This window comes from Heloderma suspectum, chromosome 1 (genome assembly GCF_057233095.1).
Source record: "Heloderma suspectum isolate Gila_16-S chromosome 1, 16-S_ref, whole genome shotgun sequence".
Taxonomy (NCBI): Eukaryota; Metazoa; Chordata; class Lepidosauria; order Squamata; family Helodermatidae; genus Heloderma; species Heloderma suspectum.
Genome location: NC_139458.1, coordinates 321708743 through 321723624, shown reverse-complemented (window position 1 = coordinate 321723624; position 14882 = coordinate 321708743). Strand labels below are relative to the sequence as shown.

The following is a 14882-nucleotide window of genomic DNA, read 5'->3' as shown; positions in this document are numbered from 1 at the left end:
TGCTCGGTTGTCTTCACTTCAAGTCTTGCACCATTTGCACTCTAGCTGGTGTCCAGCCTGTTTCACTGACCATAGCTCCCCAGTATACCAGGGAGGAGAACGGGCTCCACAGTGCTGGAGAGGGCACTCAGGTGCAATCAATTCAATGGCCCTCCGTATCTCACTGTTCCACAGTGAGGCTAGGGCCTCGGCTGGATCACCAGCTCTCTCCACTGGGAAATCCCCAAGAGCATTCAGAAATCTATTGGATTTCATCAGTCTCCTGGGGCGGACCATCCGAATAGGTCCTCCACCACCGCAGGAGCAGAGTAATGCCATAAGTTCAAATCTCACCAGGAAATGGTCTGACCATGACAATGGGGTTACTTGGAGCTCCCCAATCTTCAGACTACCCATCTCCCAAGTTGGAGCAAAAACCAAATCAAGGGTGTGCCCTGCTTCATGTGTTGGGCCGATGACATACTGAGACAGCCCCATGGTTGTCATGGAGGCCATGAAGTCCTGAGCTGGAACTCCGGAGACAGCCTCAGCATGGAAATTGAAGTCACCCAGAACCACCATCCTGGGTTCCTCCCATGCCACACTTGCAACTGCCTCCGCCAGCCCAGTCAAGGAGGATGCTGGGCAGCAGGGTGGGCGGTACACCAGCAGCATCCCCAATCTGTCTCTATGGCCCAACACCAGGTGCAACCCCTCAAGGCCCACTCCAAGGTGGAGTGGTCTCCTGGTAATAGAGATCGAAGTTCTATGAACCATGGCAACTCCCCCCGCCCCCGGCCCTCCAACCTATGTTGGTGCTGCACTGAGTACCCGGGTGGGCAGAGCTGAGTCAAGTTGACTCCACCCAGCTCACCCACCCAAGACTCAGTAATACATGCCAGGTTGGCCCTCTCATTCATGATTAAATCGTGAATGAGTGTGGTCTTATTGCAGACCGATCTGGCGTTAAATAGCAGCACTGCAAGACAGGAGGGCACAGTGGAAGAGCTACCAGCTACATGAGAGCTAGAGGAGGGGGGTAGAAGGGGAACAGCGTATAAACACCTGTGGCCCATTCTACTTTCATGTCCCAACCCCCTCCTCCTGCCGTATCTCCTTCTGCTCCAAGTCACTGGAATAGTGGTGCCCCCATTGTGCCAGGTTCACACGTCACGGAAAGCCACTCTGAAAGCAAGCCACCGCCAACAACCCAACAACAAGCTATGGGTTCTCAGAGTGACTTGTGCATGGTTAATAAACCACGCTGAAGCTACCATGCTAGGTTTGGATATCATGCCAAGCCATTCTGAAACAAACAAGGCTGACAGCCCACCATGGGTTGTCATGTCGTGCAAACCAGGTCAGTGTGTGAACTTTTCATAGTATGGGCCTTATTCACTCAAATTAAGAATTTAGTTTACAGCTTGTCTATTTTTCACTGGCTGTTTTTCATTCGTTTTCTTCAACTTTGTCTATTACAAGAAAACAATATATTTTGAATTGCAGAGAATATTTTTTTATAAAATAGTGCTAAATGCTTAATTTGTTCGTATCTTAGCAACAATGCACTGCATCTAAATGAAGAGTCACCTTTTGCCAGTAAAAACTACAGCATATGTATTGTTTTAATATAAATCAGGAATTGTCTGTACTTTGCAGTTGACAGACTCACCTAAAAATGTAAGCTGTCATGTTGTTCCAAGGATTCCATAAAATATTACAAGTAAGCCTGCAACTTTCATTTTGTACACATACCAACTTAGGTGAGAGATGGACTAGAGATCCTTTGAGAGAGTTGAATGTGGTCTGAAAGAGAGATCATTGCTTGTGATGTGTTCTTCGTGACTTCATGGACCAGCTCACGCCAGAGCTTCCTGTCGGCCGTCGCCACCCCCAGCTCCCCCAAGGTCGAGTCCGTCACGTCCAGAATATCATCCATCCATCTTGCCCTTGGTCGGCCCCTCTTCCTTTTGCCTTCCACTTTCCCTAGCATCAACATCTTCTCCAGGGTATCCTGTCTTCTCATTATGGGGCCAGAGTACTTCAGTTTTGCCTTTAATATCCTTCCCTCAAGTGAGCAGTCTGGCTTTATTTCCTGGAGTATGGACTGGTTTGATCTTCTTGCAGTCCAAGGCACTCTCAGAATGTTCCTCCAGCACCACAGTTCAAAAGCATCTATCTTCCTTCACTCAGCCTTCCTTATGGTCCAGCTCTCGCAGACATAGGTTGCGTCAATAGAACAGAAATAGATGTTTTTCTGAAACTCCCTGGCTTTCTCCATTATCCAGCGGATATTGGCAATTCGGTCTCTAGTTCCTCTGCCTTTTCTAAACCCAGCTTGTACATCTGGCAATTCTCGTTCCATGAATTGCTGGAGTCTACCTTGCAAGATCTTGAGCATTACCTTACTGGCATGTGAAATAAGTGCCACTGTTCGATAGTTTGAATATTCTTTGGTGCTTCCCTGTTTTGGTATGGGGATATAAGTTGATTTTTTCCAATCCAGCATGCACATTCACTCTCACTCATCATCTCAACAACCCACAGTTTGTTAACTGTGGGATATTCCGATGTGCAAATTGGGCCTATATGTACACCACATGGGAAGCTAAGCCTCTTTCAAACCAGTCTCAGTTCTCTTAAAAGATATTTTCTCTGTCACTACCCTTACATTTGAGGAAAGACTTCCTAAAAATGACATTGTGTTGTTGCCCCTATTATTACTATCTTGCATGGGTATCTTTCCTCTTTAACATGTTGGGTGAAGTGGGGGGGAAACCCCTGAGAATGTATGTTGGGACAGTTTTCTAAAATAAATTACTGCATCTCTATTTGACATAACTTTTACTACCATAGAACTGGGGAGTCTGTGCATCTTTTTAAAAAATGGTAACACTTCTTCAGCCCTGTGGATCCAAGGAATAAGGAGCAGCCTGTGCATCAATTTGACATTTTATGTACAAAGCTCAAGCGCTGCAATCTGCACTGCAAACCACCAGTATACATAGTGTGCTTTGCCTGGCCTTCCTTCTCCATTGCCACTTGGATAGATAATACAGTGCAGGCAACTTACTTAAATATGCAAAACTACCATAATGAACAATACAGATATTTTCCATGATAATTATGGTTATATAAGAATATTTATATTAATGGGAAAATATAAATATAGGAGTGCGGGGGAAGGGGAAGATAGACAACAGCGCTTGAAAACTGGATAAAAACAATGCAAAATTGTTTTTCAAGCAATACAAAATTTAAACAACTACAAAGCTAAGTTAAAAGTATGGATCTGCGACAGCAGGCGATGTAATGGCAGATGGAGAGAGGCCCACCATTTTGGGGGACAAAAATTAGTTTGGACACACATCTATATGTTATTTTGCCAATTTTCAGCTTTCTCTTACAATTTTCTAAAGTGATATTGAAGTCCTCATACACATAACTTGCCTCTCCTTGTTCACTTTCATCTTTATTAAACTTCTCTTTCCCTAATCCCCTCCTCTCCTAGTTTCACCAAGGGCTGAAAAAATTGGCCTGCTTCAGCCCTTAATTGCTACAAGCCCAGGTTGAATGAAAGTAAATTTTAAAGCAAATAAACCTGTGCCAAAATCTTCACTGGTGAACATTTTCAGCACTAAAAAAATGCTTTAGGAAGGGGGTCTGAAGTCACCAACTCCCTGCACTCCATCTACTCATCTTTTTCACCAGCTGTTTGTTGCTGATTTTGCTGGTGTTTTTCTTTGAAACCAAGGCTCCGTCTTTCTGGTATGTGATCCCAGCCAGTCTGGGATCCCACAAACAGCATACAGACATCATGAAGTCACAAAGCCTATCAGATGTGGCCACGAAAAATAATCACCAAGCCAATTCAGAGTGAGGGCAATGTTTCCTACTTTAGTTCTGAATGGGTGAGGGCTTCCCCCAGTAAAGTTGCAGAAATGGGTGCGCGCTTTTCCCAGCTTACAAAAACTCTCACAAAAAGTGCTTCCCCCTTCCACCTCAACTCTGCAAATAGGACCTTATTTAAATTAAATGTTTGTTTTTAACAATCTGTTCTTTTTAAAAAGTTACCTGGTTTAAAGCCTACAATTACAGTATCTTAAAAATTAACCTATGACCCTCTATGTGAAACACACTGACTACTGAAACAATTATTCATACTTAAGTCCTATTGCAATCAATGTAGCTTGGAACCAATCTACACCAGCTCTCACACTGCCTGAGGAGGGAGAGAACATGTGCAATCTCCACTGCATCACACCCCTTGCTACTGCATCCCATCCCCCCCCCCCGTCCTGCACCCCCTTTTGCACCACCTGCCCTCTGTTTGCCTCATCTTGAGACCTGGGTGAGCCCCCACAACCGCTTTTTCCAGCTGCATGGCTCTCTGTGCAAAAAAGGAAACAGTGGGTGGGTGGTTGTTCTAAAGAGACCCACCAGCCACACTCTCGCTCCAGCAAATGCCATGCCAGGAGAGCGACAGACAGGGCTCTCCAGAGCATCCATTGGAGGTGGCAGTGGAACCTCCTGGGGGAGGGGGTTGAAGCAGCACAATTTGCCACTCCTATTGCCCTGTCACCTGATGCAGGTCCTCACCCTGCTTCATGGGAGGGCCGGCCCTGATATACACATTCAGAATAATCACATAGTAGGTTTTGGGGGCCTATACCACTTTTAGACTACAGATGGGGAGTTACAACTCCTTGTACTTGGAAAACTAGCACATTAGGGAGTAAGTTTTAAGGTAGTCCTTTCCCTGATGCGTTAATTTCAAACTATAAGAGATGTTTTTTGTTTTTTTAAATATGGAGAAGCATTTATACAAGGAACCAGTAACCTCCAGTCTACTGAACCAGTGGCCTTCTTGGAAGCATTGTTCTCAACTCTGCTGCTTCTGTGTGCCCTGGGGAATCTGCAATCACCACCTTCAATTGTTCCTTATCAATTCGACATGTTTGCCCTGCTCTCGCAGTATACTATTCCCTGCATAGCTCCAGCTCAGTGCCTCCATTCAATGGTCACAATTATAAATTGTCCCCCCCACACACACCCATAAAAACCAGCAGGGAGGGAACAACAGGCTGGGCTAGGAAGGTGATTAATACCTCCTTGTGAGGAGTGGTTCCGGGCTGCCTAAAAGAGGCGGTGGTGAGACTGCTCCTGAAGAAATTCTCCCTAGATCTGGAAAACCTTAATAATTATAGGCTGGTTGCAAACGTTCCATTCCTGGGAAAGGTCCTTGAGCGGGTGGTTGCAAGCCAGCTCTAGATGCTCTTGGATGAGACCAATTATCTGGATCCAGTTGGGCTTCAGGCCGGGTTTTGGCATGGAAATAGCTTGGCTGCCCTGTATGATGACCTATATCAGGAGAAATACGGGAGTAGTGTGACCCTGTTGATTCTCCTTGGTCTCTCAGCGGTTTTCAATACCATCAACCATGCTATCCTTCTGGGATGGCTCACTGAGTTGGGAGTGGGAGGCACTGTGTTGCAGTATTTCGCTCCTACTTGGAGGGTCAGCTCCAGAAGGTGGTGCTTGAAGAACACTGCTTGGCCCTGTGGATTCTCCAATATGGGGTTCCACAGGGGTCAGTTTTGTCCCCCATGCTGTTCAACATCAATGTGAAACTGTTGAGTGTGGTCATCCGGAGTTTTGGAGTGCGCTGTCATCAGTATGCTGATGACACGCAGCTCTATTTCTCCTTTTCATCTTCTTCAGGTGAGACTGTGGATGTGCTGAATCAGTGCCTGGCTGCAACAATGGACTGGATGAGGGCTAATAAACTGAAGCTCAATCCAGACAAGACTGAGATGCTGTTGGCAGATGGTTCTGCTGACCGGATGGAGGGTGCTCAACCTGTTCTGGATGGGACTGCACTCCCCCTGTAGGAGCAGGTCCATAGCTTGGGTGTCCCCCTGGAACCATCTTTGTCACTTGAGGCTCAGGTGGCCTCAGTGATATGGAGTGCCTTCTACCAACTTCAGTGGGTGGCCCAGCTACACCCCTATCTGGACAGGGATAACCCGGCTTCAGTTGTCTATGCTCTGGTAACCTCCAAGTTAGATTACTGCAATGCACTCTACGTGGGGCTGCCTTTGAAGATGGTTCGGAAGCTGCAGCTCATGCAAAATGCAACAGCCAGATTGCTAACAGGGTCCAGAAGGTCCGCACATATAAGACCAACTCTGGCCCACTTGCACTGCCTGCCTATATGTTTCCAAGCTCAATTCAAGGTGCTGGTTTTAACCTACAAAGCCCTACACGGCTTTGGACCGCAATACCTGACAGCACGCCTCTCCCGAAATGAACCTACCTGTACTCTACGTTCAGCATCTAAGGTTCTCCTCCGAGTGCCTCCTCCAAGGGAAGCTTGGAAGGTAGCAACGAGGGAGAGGGCCTTCTCAGTGGTTGCCCCCCATCTGTGGAACAAGCTCCCCAATGAGGTCTGCCTGGCACCAACATTGTTATCTTTTCGGCACCAGGTTAAAACCTGTCTCTTTTCCCAGGCATTTGGCAGCACTTGATGAGTTTTAATCGGTCCTGGATGTGTCTTTAGTTATGACTGACTGTTCAAGATTGTTTTTAGTTATATGTTGTTTATGTGTGATTTTATGTAAATGGCTTTTAAACTTTGTATATTGTATTTTAATGTTTCAACTTCTGTAAACCACCCAGAGAGATTTGGCTATGGGGGCAGTATAGAAATGTAATAAATAATATGTTTTTTTTTCTTACATACCACTTTGGTTTTGTCAACTATTTTATGAAATACATAAAAAAAGAGCAGTCTTTGAAATTACAGAGCCTAGTTAACATCTACAAACAGAGACAGAGAGAGGGAGAGGGAGAGGGAGAGAGCGAGAGAGAAGAAAATGGGGAAGAGGCTTTGGAACCACCACATGAGTAGAAAAATCAGGACAGAATGACCAGGACTTACAAATTTATGACCCCATCTAAGTGTTTAGAACAAAGAAGTTGGTGACTCTCGTCTTGCTTGTGTTGACTCTGGCCCAACTGAACAAACCTATGAATAGACACAGAAAAAGCAGAAGGGGAAAAGAACTTTCTGAAATAATGAAAATAACATGTCTCTTGCAGACTTAGTAAGAGTCATACAGTTTTAAGTAAGGGACATCAAGTACCATTAAGTGCAGCTGGAACATACACCACACTTTCCTTGAAACTAATACTGTGGGTGAGTAATGCGGTAATTCTGATCTTTTTTTTTTAATCTACTTTAGTGTAGGTACTTTGAGGCCCTTCAAGGCTTCCTTTTGTTATGAATTTCACTAAAAGCCCAATGAAGTTTAATCAAGGAATCACAGAATGGAAACAGACAGCCATTTCCATAGCGATTCCATTCCTTACCACGGCACATGTGTAACCACATAATAAGGGGAATTGTTGGACAGCTCTTGCTTCCCCAGATTTCATCTGGTGAGAATCAGAGAGCTGGAAAGGGACACACACACACACACAAACACACACACACAATCTAATACCTTTTCGATGTAGGAAATTAAGATCTAGAACATCACCAACAGATGGCTGTCCAGTCTATGCTTGAAGACCTCCAGGGAGGGAAAGCCCTCACTTGCCTAGTAATGGGTTCCAAGTCTGGTGAAAGTGTGATAAAGTTCTCCTTATCATGCAGCGGGACAATGGAGACAAATGGCCAACCAAGTGTGACATGCACACAGTGGTAATTTATCACTTAGTATGCAGTGGTCTATGTCAGGGGTGCTGAACCGCAAGCCTACAGGGCCAAATCCAGCCAGTCTGGGGTTCTCCATGCGGCCACACCCACTTCCCAGGCCCCGCCCCTTTCCCCTGAACACTGCTTATTGGGTGGTTTCCCAGCTTTTGCGGCATCCCCCCCCCCCATTTTGAAAAGGTGAAATGCCTCTCCTAAGGCTTGGTTACTGGCAGAAAGAGCTTTAAGCTAGAATATGCTGGTGTTTTTTGCATTTTGGGCCCAGCCCCCTTTTGCCTTTGGCCCCACCCATCACTGCAATGTGGCCCCCAAGAGCTTCTCTGAAACTGAATTTGGCCCTTGGGCTGAAGGAGGTTCAACACCCCTGGTCTATATTCACTTATGTGTCTCGCAGGTGTCAAAGAACCTTACCTGCATGCAGTTTTGCACAGGACTTAAAAGTAGTCTCAGCGTTTCCAACTCAACAGCACTTGATCTTCTGAGTTTAAATTAAAACTTAATGGCCTAGTTCTCTATGCCGTGTGGGCACAGCAGCGTACAGGATCAGGCTTAAAGATCCCATGTTGGTAGGAGAACACAACGGCTGGTAGAATGTGCCCCCGTTCCCTTCCATGAATTACTATGGACCCCACAGAAGCCACTGAGGTCTGCACAGTAATAGCAAGATCAGGCAGAGACAGAAAACTGGGTGTGTGTTGTGCAGTACAAAGGATGTCAGAACCCTGCGTAGCTTCCCAGGCTTTAGCTGCAGCAACACTGCATTTAAACCTTAGAGCCAATGTGCTGTACCGGCTAGAGTTTTACACTTAGGACTGGGTAGTTCCGGGTCCAAATCCCCATTCAGTCATGAAGCTTACTGTGTGGCCTTGGTCTAGTCATTATCTCTCAACCTAAACTGCCCCACAAGGTGGTTTTAAATACAAAATGGGGTCGGGATCACGTATACCACCCTAAGCTCCTTGAAGGTAGAATGGAATGTTTTTTTTAAAATGGGGGAGGGGGCTGCTGCACAACTAGATATATATTTTATAGACAACCAGTGAGCACAATCTAGCCAAAAAGTGTGCACTTTTAGAGATCTATTGACTTTAATAAGAGAGATGTAAACACATTGTTAACACCTCCATTGAAGCAAATGGAACTTCGCCATGCATAGCTGGAACATGTGAAACATGCCCATATTTACTTTTCATACACATTCCCTGTCAGCATCAGCAAGAGAATTAGAAACGTACTACCTTGTGTAAATGCTGAGATCATCTTCTGAAGGAGATTCTGAGAGATTAATCCCATACACATCTTTTATAGGGTGCACTACATTCTGAAGCAAACAAGGTAAATCTTATTGACAATAAGTCTTGGATTTTAAATTGCTTGAAACATTTATATCCTGCCTCTCCCAAGCACAAGAAGGCATCCAAAAGAATAAAATGAAAAGATAGCAAATAATAGTAATAATAATAAACATACAATAGACTCAGCAGCAACACAGGGCTACAATGCTCACTCAGCAGCCACAGCCCTTCCAGAAGAGGAAGGCCCTCTATTTGAAAAGGTGGAAGGATGTCTTTACAAGTTTTTTAAAGTTATCAATTGTTATTGGATGATATATCTGAGAGTTAAACATCAGTATTTAACAGAATTCTTCCACCAATAGGAAATTCCATGCGTAATGAGCATGATATACCTCAACCTCTCCTCTTGCCAACTGTGTATTACTGAAGCATTTCTTTGTATTTCAGACATTGCTTGCACAGTGTTTCATACGCGTTTCATCTCATCCTCCAGATTAACCCGTACATACATGCTACTTTCTCACCGTTAAGATGTGCGTCTGACAAAGCAGGCTATCACTTACAAGAGCTCAGGTTAAACTCAGTGACTGATCAGAGTTCTAGCTAAAGAAATCAGTAATTCTCTTGGTCCTTGAACTCTAAGGCTGTCCAAGGTGTCTCTCAGTGTAAGACTACAGGTAACGCACAAATGCATGTATTAGCATCCTGACTGCTGCTGCTGGGGAAAAGCTGCTTGGTGTTTGCGTTGGAATGGAGAAATAAAGGGGGGTAACCCTTTTCCACCAGCTGCTTTTTGTTTCTAATCCCCCCTTCTGTCACTCTGCCCCCATACGTTTCCATATGGTTTGCCCTTGTAAGCATATGTCTGGAACCCCACAAGAAGAAAAGAGCGGGGGAAATGGCAGTGAGAAAACAAGGGAAGAGTTTCTCTTTGACCTACCCCTTGTGTGCTTCAAATTACTCTCCAAAGGTTTCTTTCCACAGAAGAAGTGGCCAATTGTAATAGATGAATTTGCCTGTGAAATGTAATCTGGCCATTGGTTACTATATTGCACCTTGCAGCATATGGATAGACTACCCTGGTGCCCTCCAGATTTTTTGGACTACAACTCCTAGCATTCCTGCCTATGGGCAATGCTGGTTGGGGCTGATGGAAGTTGAAGTCCAAAGCACCCAGAGGGCACCAGGCTGGAGAAGATGGTCTAGGGACAAGGTGCTTGCCCCCTCCATTCCACATACAGAAGCCAAAGAGACTGGCAGCTGACTCTTACTTCAACATTTGCAGTGGGGCAGCATTCTCCACTGCACCTGAGGGCAGCAGCATCCACCCATAAAAAGGAGGTATCAGCAGGGTCAATGGAACTGCAAGGTACAAAAACACTTTAGAAAAAAACTTCAGGGGACCTCCAAAAGCAGCCCAATGAGGACTGGGCATGCTCAGTGACCATGGAACACTGGCTTCCTGTTGGAGGGGGGAGAAATGGAAAACCAGGGGGGAGGGGGATGGAGTGGAGTATCCTGGAAGAAGGTATGAGTGGCTGAATTTTGAACAGGAACACTTCACACTTCAACTTTTTGTTGCAGTTCCCACTTGTAAAAATGTGTAATTCTCAAAATATTGTGCGGTCACACTCTGGCAAAAAGAATGGCAGTTGCATGACAGCTTTGAGGTCTCTGAATTTATCTATCTATCTATCTATCTATCTATCTATCTATCTATCTATTTATTTCCTGCCCTTCTTGACAAGGATCCCAGGGCAACTAGCCACCCATATATTGGAAACATTTCTAGACATACTGCATGATCTGGGCTCATGATATTTTATACACTTTCATTTCAGAAAGGAAACATTAAAGGAAAACGTGTCCTTAATAAAAATAGATGCCATTTCTTTTCAGGTTTCTAACAATTTTATTGTACTTCAAAAGGAATTGCATATTTGTGAAATAAGTATAAATTAGCTGTTTAATGAACAAATTAATGTAATGTAAAGTTACATTAGTGTTCAATAGTGGATGTGGCAGAGTAACAGGTCTTCGTACTTTAATTTCACCCTGTCAAAGAAATAATCTTTTTTTCTTCAAAATTACTGGAACAATTTTTATTATCTTACAGTGGCTCCTGTATTTTCTCATAAACTCCCAGTGACTCATTTTCTCTCTCTCTAGTTACTATGTGTGAAAGGCAGGCAAAGTGAGCTAGCTAGGCAATGGATCAAGGCCATTCTGCCCCGTGCTGTCAGGAACAGATCAGGCGCCTAAGTGGATAAGAAAAGGCCAGAGATCATGCCAGGTCAACAGCCATGTAAACAGAAGAGCAACACCAGTAATGGACTGAGCTCAGATGTGATTTCTCAGGAGGGAAAAAGCCCTATTGCCTACTGCATCCAATGGCAGTCTCCACTAACAGCTTCCATCAGTGCAACAGATTTTCTTCCCCCTCCTGAAATCTGCTCCAGAGTGTCGGGGGATCCTGCAGAGCAGATCTGGGGCTGAGGGTGTGGGGAGGGCAGGAAAGTTCTGTCACGCAAATGAAAGTTTGCTCAGGCAATGTTGGATTTAACCCTCTGTCTGCAACTCTCACCCTCAACTGGTCCAGGGGGGTTGGGGAACCTCCAGAGTCAATTTTAGGGAAGAGGAAACTCTGGAGGGTCTACGCATAAGCAGAAATACCTTCCATTTGTACAGCAGGCTCTCTGCATTCAATCCACTGTTTTTTAAATCAAAAAGCTAAAGGTAAGTTAATGTGCTACATAATAAAATTAAGCAAAAGGTTTATCTTAAACACTAAAGAAGCCCAGTAGTAGGAACTGTTATTGAAGTCTTGCACTCCTCTCCATGTCACAAACATATTGCCAATTCGGTGCTAGCTTTTTAATATATTTAAGCATAACACTATTGTAGGATTGAATAAACTTGCTGGCAGAGGAACTCATGCAAATCACTTCAGGGGCTATGGTGGGTTTCATGACTATCACCTTAGATCTGCCAAGATAAATTTAATAGTTTCTACTTGTGGAATGCTATGGTATATAATCATACAAGATCTAGAGATGTCCGTAGATAATTGTTTCAAAACTGGAAATTCATTATTTAGGATTGTTTCTGTGGAATGAATGGTCTTGGGGGACGGTGGGGACAGGGACATAAATAAGTATATGGGGGGGATGTGGGACCTGGAGAGATGGAAAGGCAGCCAAAAGGAGCCTTGTATGAGTCAAAAGTCACTTGCTTTCAGGCCAAGGAGCTGGCCATTGAAGGATTCACACTTTTAAGCAGGAAGGTGGCGCTCAGGAAAGGTAGGCTGGATGGAGGGACTCATAAGACCTCAGTGCACTTCCAGGCTTTGTCCTAGGAAATGGCTCACTTGGAGTTTCCCATGGTGCTGCAACCACCAACCTCCTTGCTTCATGGGTTCCTGCTGCAGACTGAGCAGAATCTTTAAAATCACAATTAAAATTACAAATCCCTAAAATATAATAAAAGGAAATGTTTAGGTTTTTCAGTTTTAAAAGTTCTGAAACTCTGAGTAGGCCTTATTTGGAGCATCTCACGTAAAGTGTGGGTACAACGCATAATCCTTTATTCCTGTATATTTTACGAAGAACCTTAACTTACCAAGTGTATGGTACATAACATGTCTTCTTTCAAACATTGAGGACACGAATATTTTAGACTACAGTGCTAACCTTATGTGCCTATTATAACTGTTCCTTAATTTTAGTGTTTAGCAGGAAGGGAATTTAATTGATCTCTACACTGACAAAGTCAGCTTTACAACATACAACTTCAATACATCTTTAATCCTTATTTTCTAACTTTTTAAGAAGCTGCTAATTAAAATAATGTAAATTCAACCAACTTTACAGCACATTCAATTATGTGGAAGATAGCCAAATGAAGATAGTTATTCTGTCTGAGACTGATTGTTGAAATACATTCATCTGCATCACATGGAAAAAATTAACAGTGGGCAACTGTTTCCTAGCATTCTGTCTGTTTGGGAACAGATGAATTATATTAGTGCCAATACACAAAGAAACAGTGAATTTAGAAGGTGAATTTCAAGCACTTTGAATTCTAGGGTTACAATTCAAAGACTAGAACTATTAGCTTGTGTCCTGTGGGGTTTGAACTTTGGGGTGGTAGCTCCCTGCACCACAAGGTAAGCCTCCTCTAAAATAATTTCAAATGATATTTGTGGAAAGACAACAGGAACTACAGAAAAAGGGAAGAAATGTACAATCCTGGAGTGAACACAAGACATTTGGCGTGCCTAAAATAGCTTCTTATGTGCATATCAAGACCTTGAAGGTCACCCATAACTGGACCATTCTTTGAGTAGCAATAGCAGTTTTGTTTCACTGTCAGGAACTTAAAACTCCATTCATGACAAAAGTGTATCAGTTCACTTTGTTAGTTTGTGATGATGACTTGACTGACCCACTTTTCCTGAGGATACATACCAAAAAAGGACAGTCAGTGTCTTCCCTTTTGGAGATGTGTGACTATGCGTGTTTACTCTGGAGTCACATGGGGTTGCATCCAGAGTTTGTGCAAGCAGGTTTCCACTTGCACAATGGGACTTCCCTGCTCCCATCCCAGCCTCCCACCCTACATCTCAGGCCTTTCCTGATGGTGCCCTGACCCTCAGTGGAGCACAGCAGGGAGGAGAACGAGGTCAATGTGTGCTATATGAAAAGGGCAATAACTGCAAGAGGAGTTTTTCATACTCTTGTGGAAAGACTACGGCTGCAGTCACAGCCTTCATGCATCTTAAGCTCTACGCTCACTTCAGATGTGACAGGAAACCATGGTTTCCTTTCACAATAGCCTTCTCAACCTGGTGCCCTCCAGGTGGTTTGGACTACATGACTTGGCTTTCCTGACTACTGGCCATGCTAGCTGACAGGAATTGAAGTCCAAAATATGAGGAGGGTCCTTGTGGAAGTCTTGGCTAGCCTCAGGCTTGTGCTCCCCATCACCACCACCACATCCTCTTTCGCACCTACAAAGACGATGTATTTTTAAGTTTCAACAAACCACAGTTCCATATGATAGGGAACTGATTTGTTTGGTTTGAGATTTGTTTGGTCTGAAACTATAGTCTGACCCTGTCTTGTTCTCAGTACCCGTGATTTAAACATACTGAAGTTTCCCAAGTTTGGGAGTCATGGGAAACTGGTTAATTTAAAATTAAAAGCAGAAGCTTTTGTTCTCCACCTTGCAGCCTGAAAAAGGAGGAAAGAGAAGGGGCGAGTGTGTAAGCCTGAGACTCACCATGGTTTGTTCTCATAGCAGGAAACCATGGTTTCTCACACCACCAACAGTAGGTCAACAGAAAGATGGAATGCAGAGCAAGCCGATCACTAAACTTAAGGACTCTCTGAAAAATGAAGAAGTATTTCTATTTTTGTAATTTTTCAAATTTTAAAGATAATTATGTTGCTGCAATGTCTTGTTAAAAGCAGACAGACTGCAGAACAAGCAACCCAATTGGCTGTGTGGGACACCAGTATTTCGAGGGCACCAATGAACTACTGTGCAATCCGAGAGGTGAGCCACAGTATCCCTTGCAAGACTAAAACGGGTTCTGGGGCATGGGGCTTTACATGCATAGCCTGTAATATGAGGAAGTGAAAGTACCTTTTCCTAGGTACTTCATTAAGAGATTGGCTTCCCCTGCAACACTACAAGAGATCATGTGGTGCAGCTGTTTGGTTTGGGTCAGACTTCATGAAGATGCCCTACTCTACAGTAAATTCTCTCAGAGCAAGCATATTACATTAAAGCACTGCTCATGCAGGCAAACTGGCCAGAGCCAGGAGACTCCTCTCATATAATCACCTTTTGCAGGACAAGTGGCATTACAGTCTGTGTTCTTCCTACCA

The 14882-nt window shown here is 44.1% G+C and overlaps 1 protein-coding gene across 6 annotated transcripts in view; it reads right to left on the bottom strand.

Annotated features, from left to right (window-relative positions):
* FIG4 (FIG4 phosphoinositide 5-phosphatase) overlaps positions 1-14882 on the bottom strand; it is a 103800-nt gene that overhangs the window by 15205 nt on the left and 73713 nt on the right. For 3 of the 6 annotated variants that reach the window (XM_084827271.1, XM_084827270.1, XM_084827269.1), the window contains 2 exons: positions 8935-9017; positions 6920-7006 (listed from right to left, as the gene is read on the bottom strand). The exons of 1 other annotated variant lie outside the window; for it this stretch is intronic. In XM_084827271.1, coding sequence (XP_084683397.1) covers positions 6920-7006; positions 8935-9017 — 170 coding nt within the window. Of the gene's footprint in view, positions 1-6919; positions 7007-8932; positions 9038-14108; positions 14378-14882 lie in introns of those variants that run through there. 2 more of the 6 variants (XM_084827274.1, XM_084827272.1) reach the window with 2 other exon arrangements.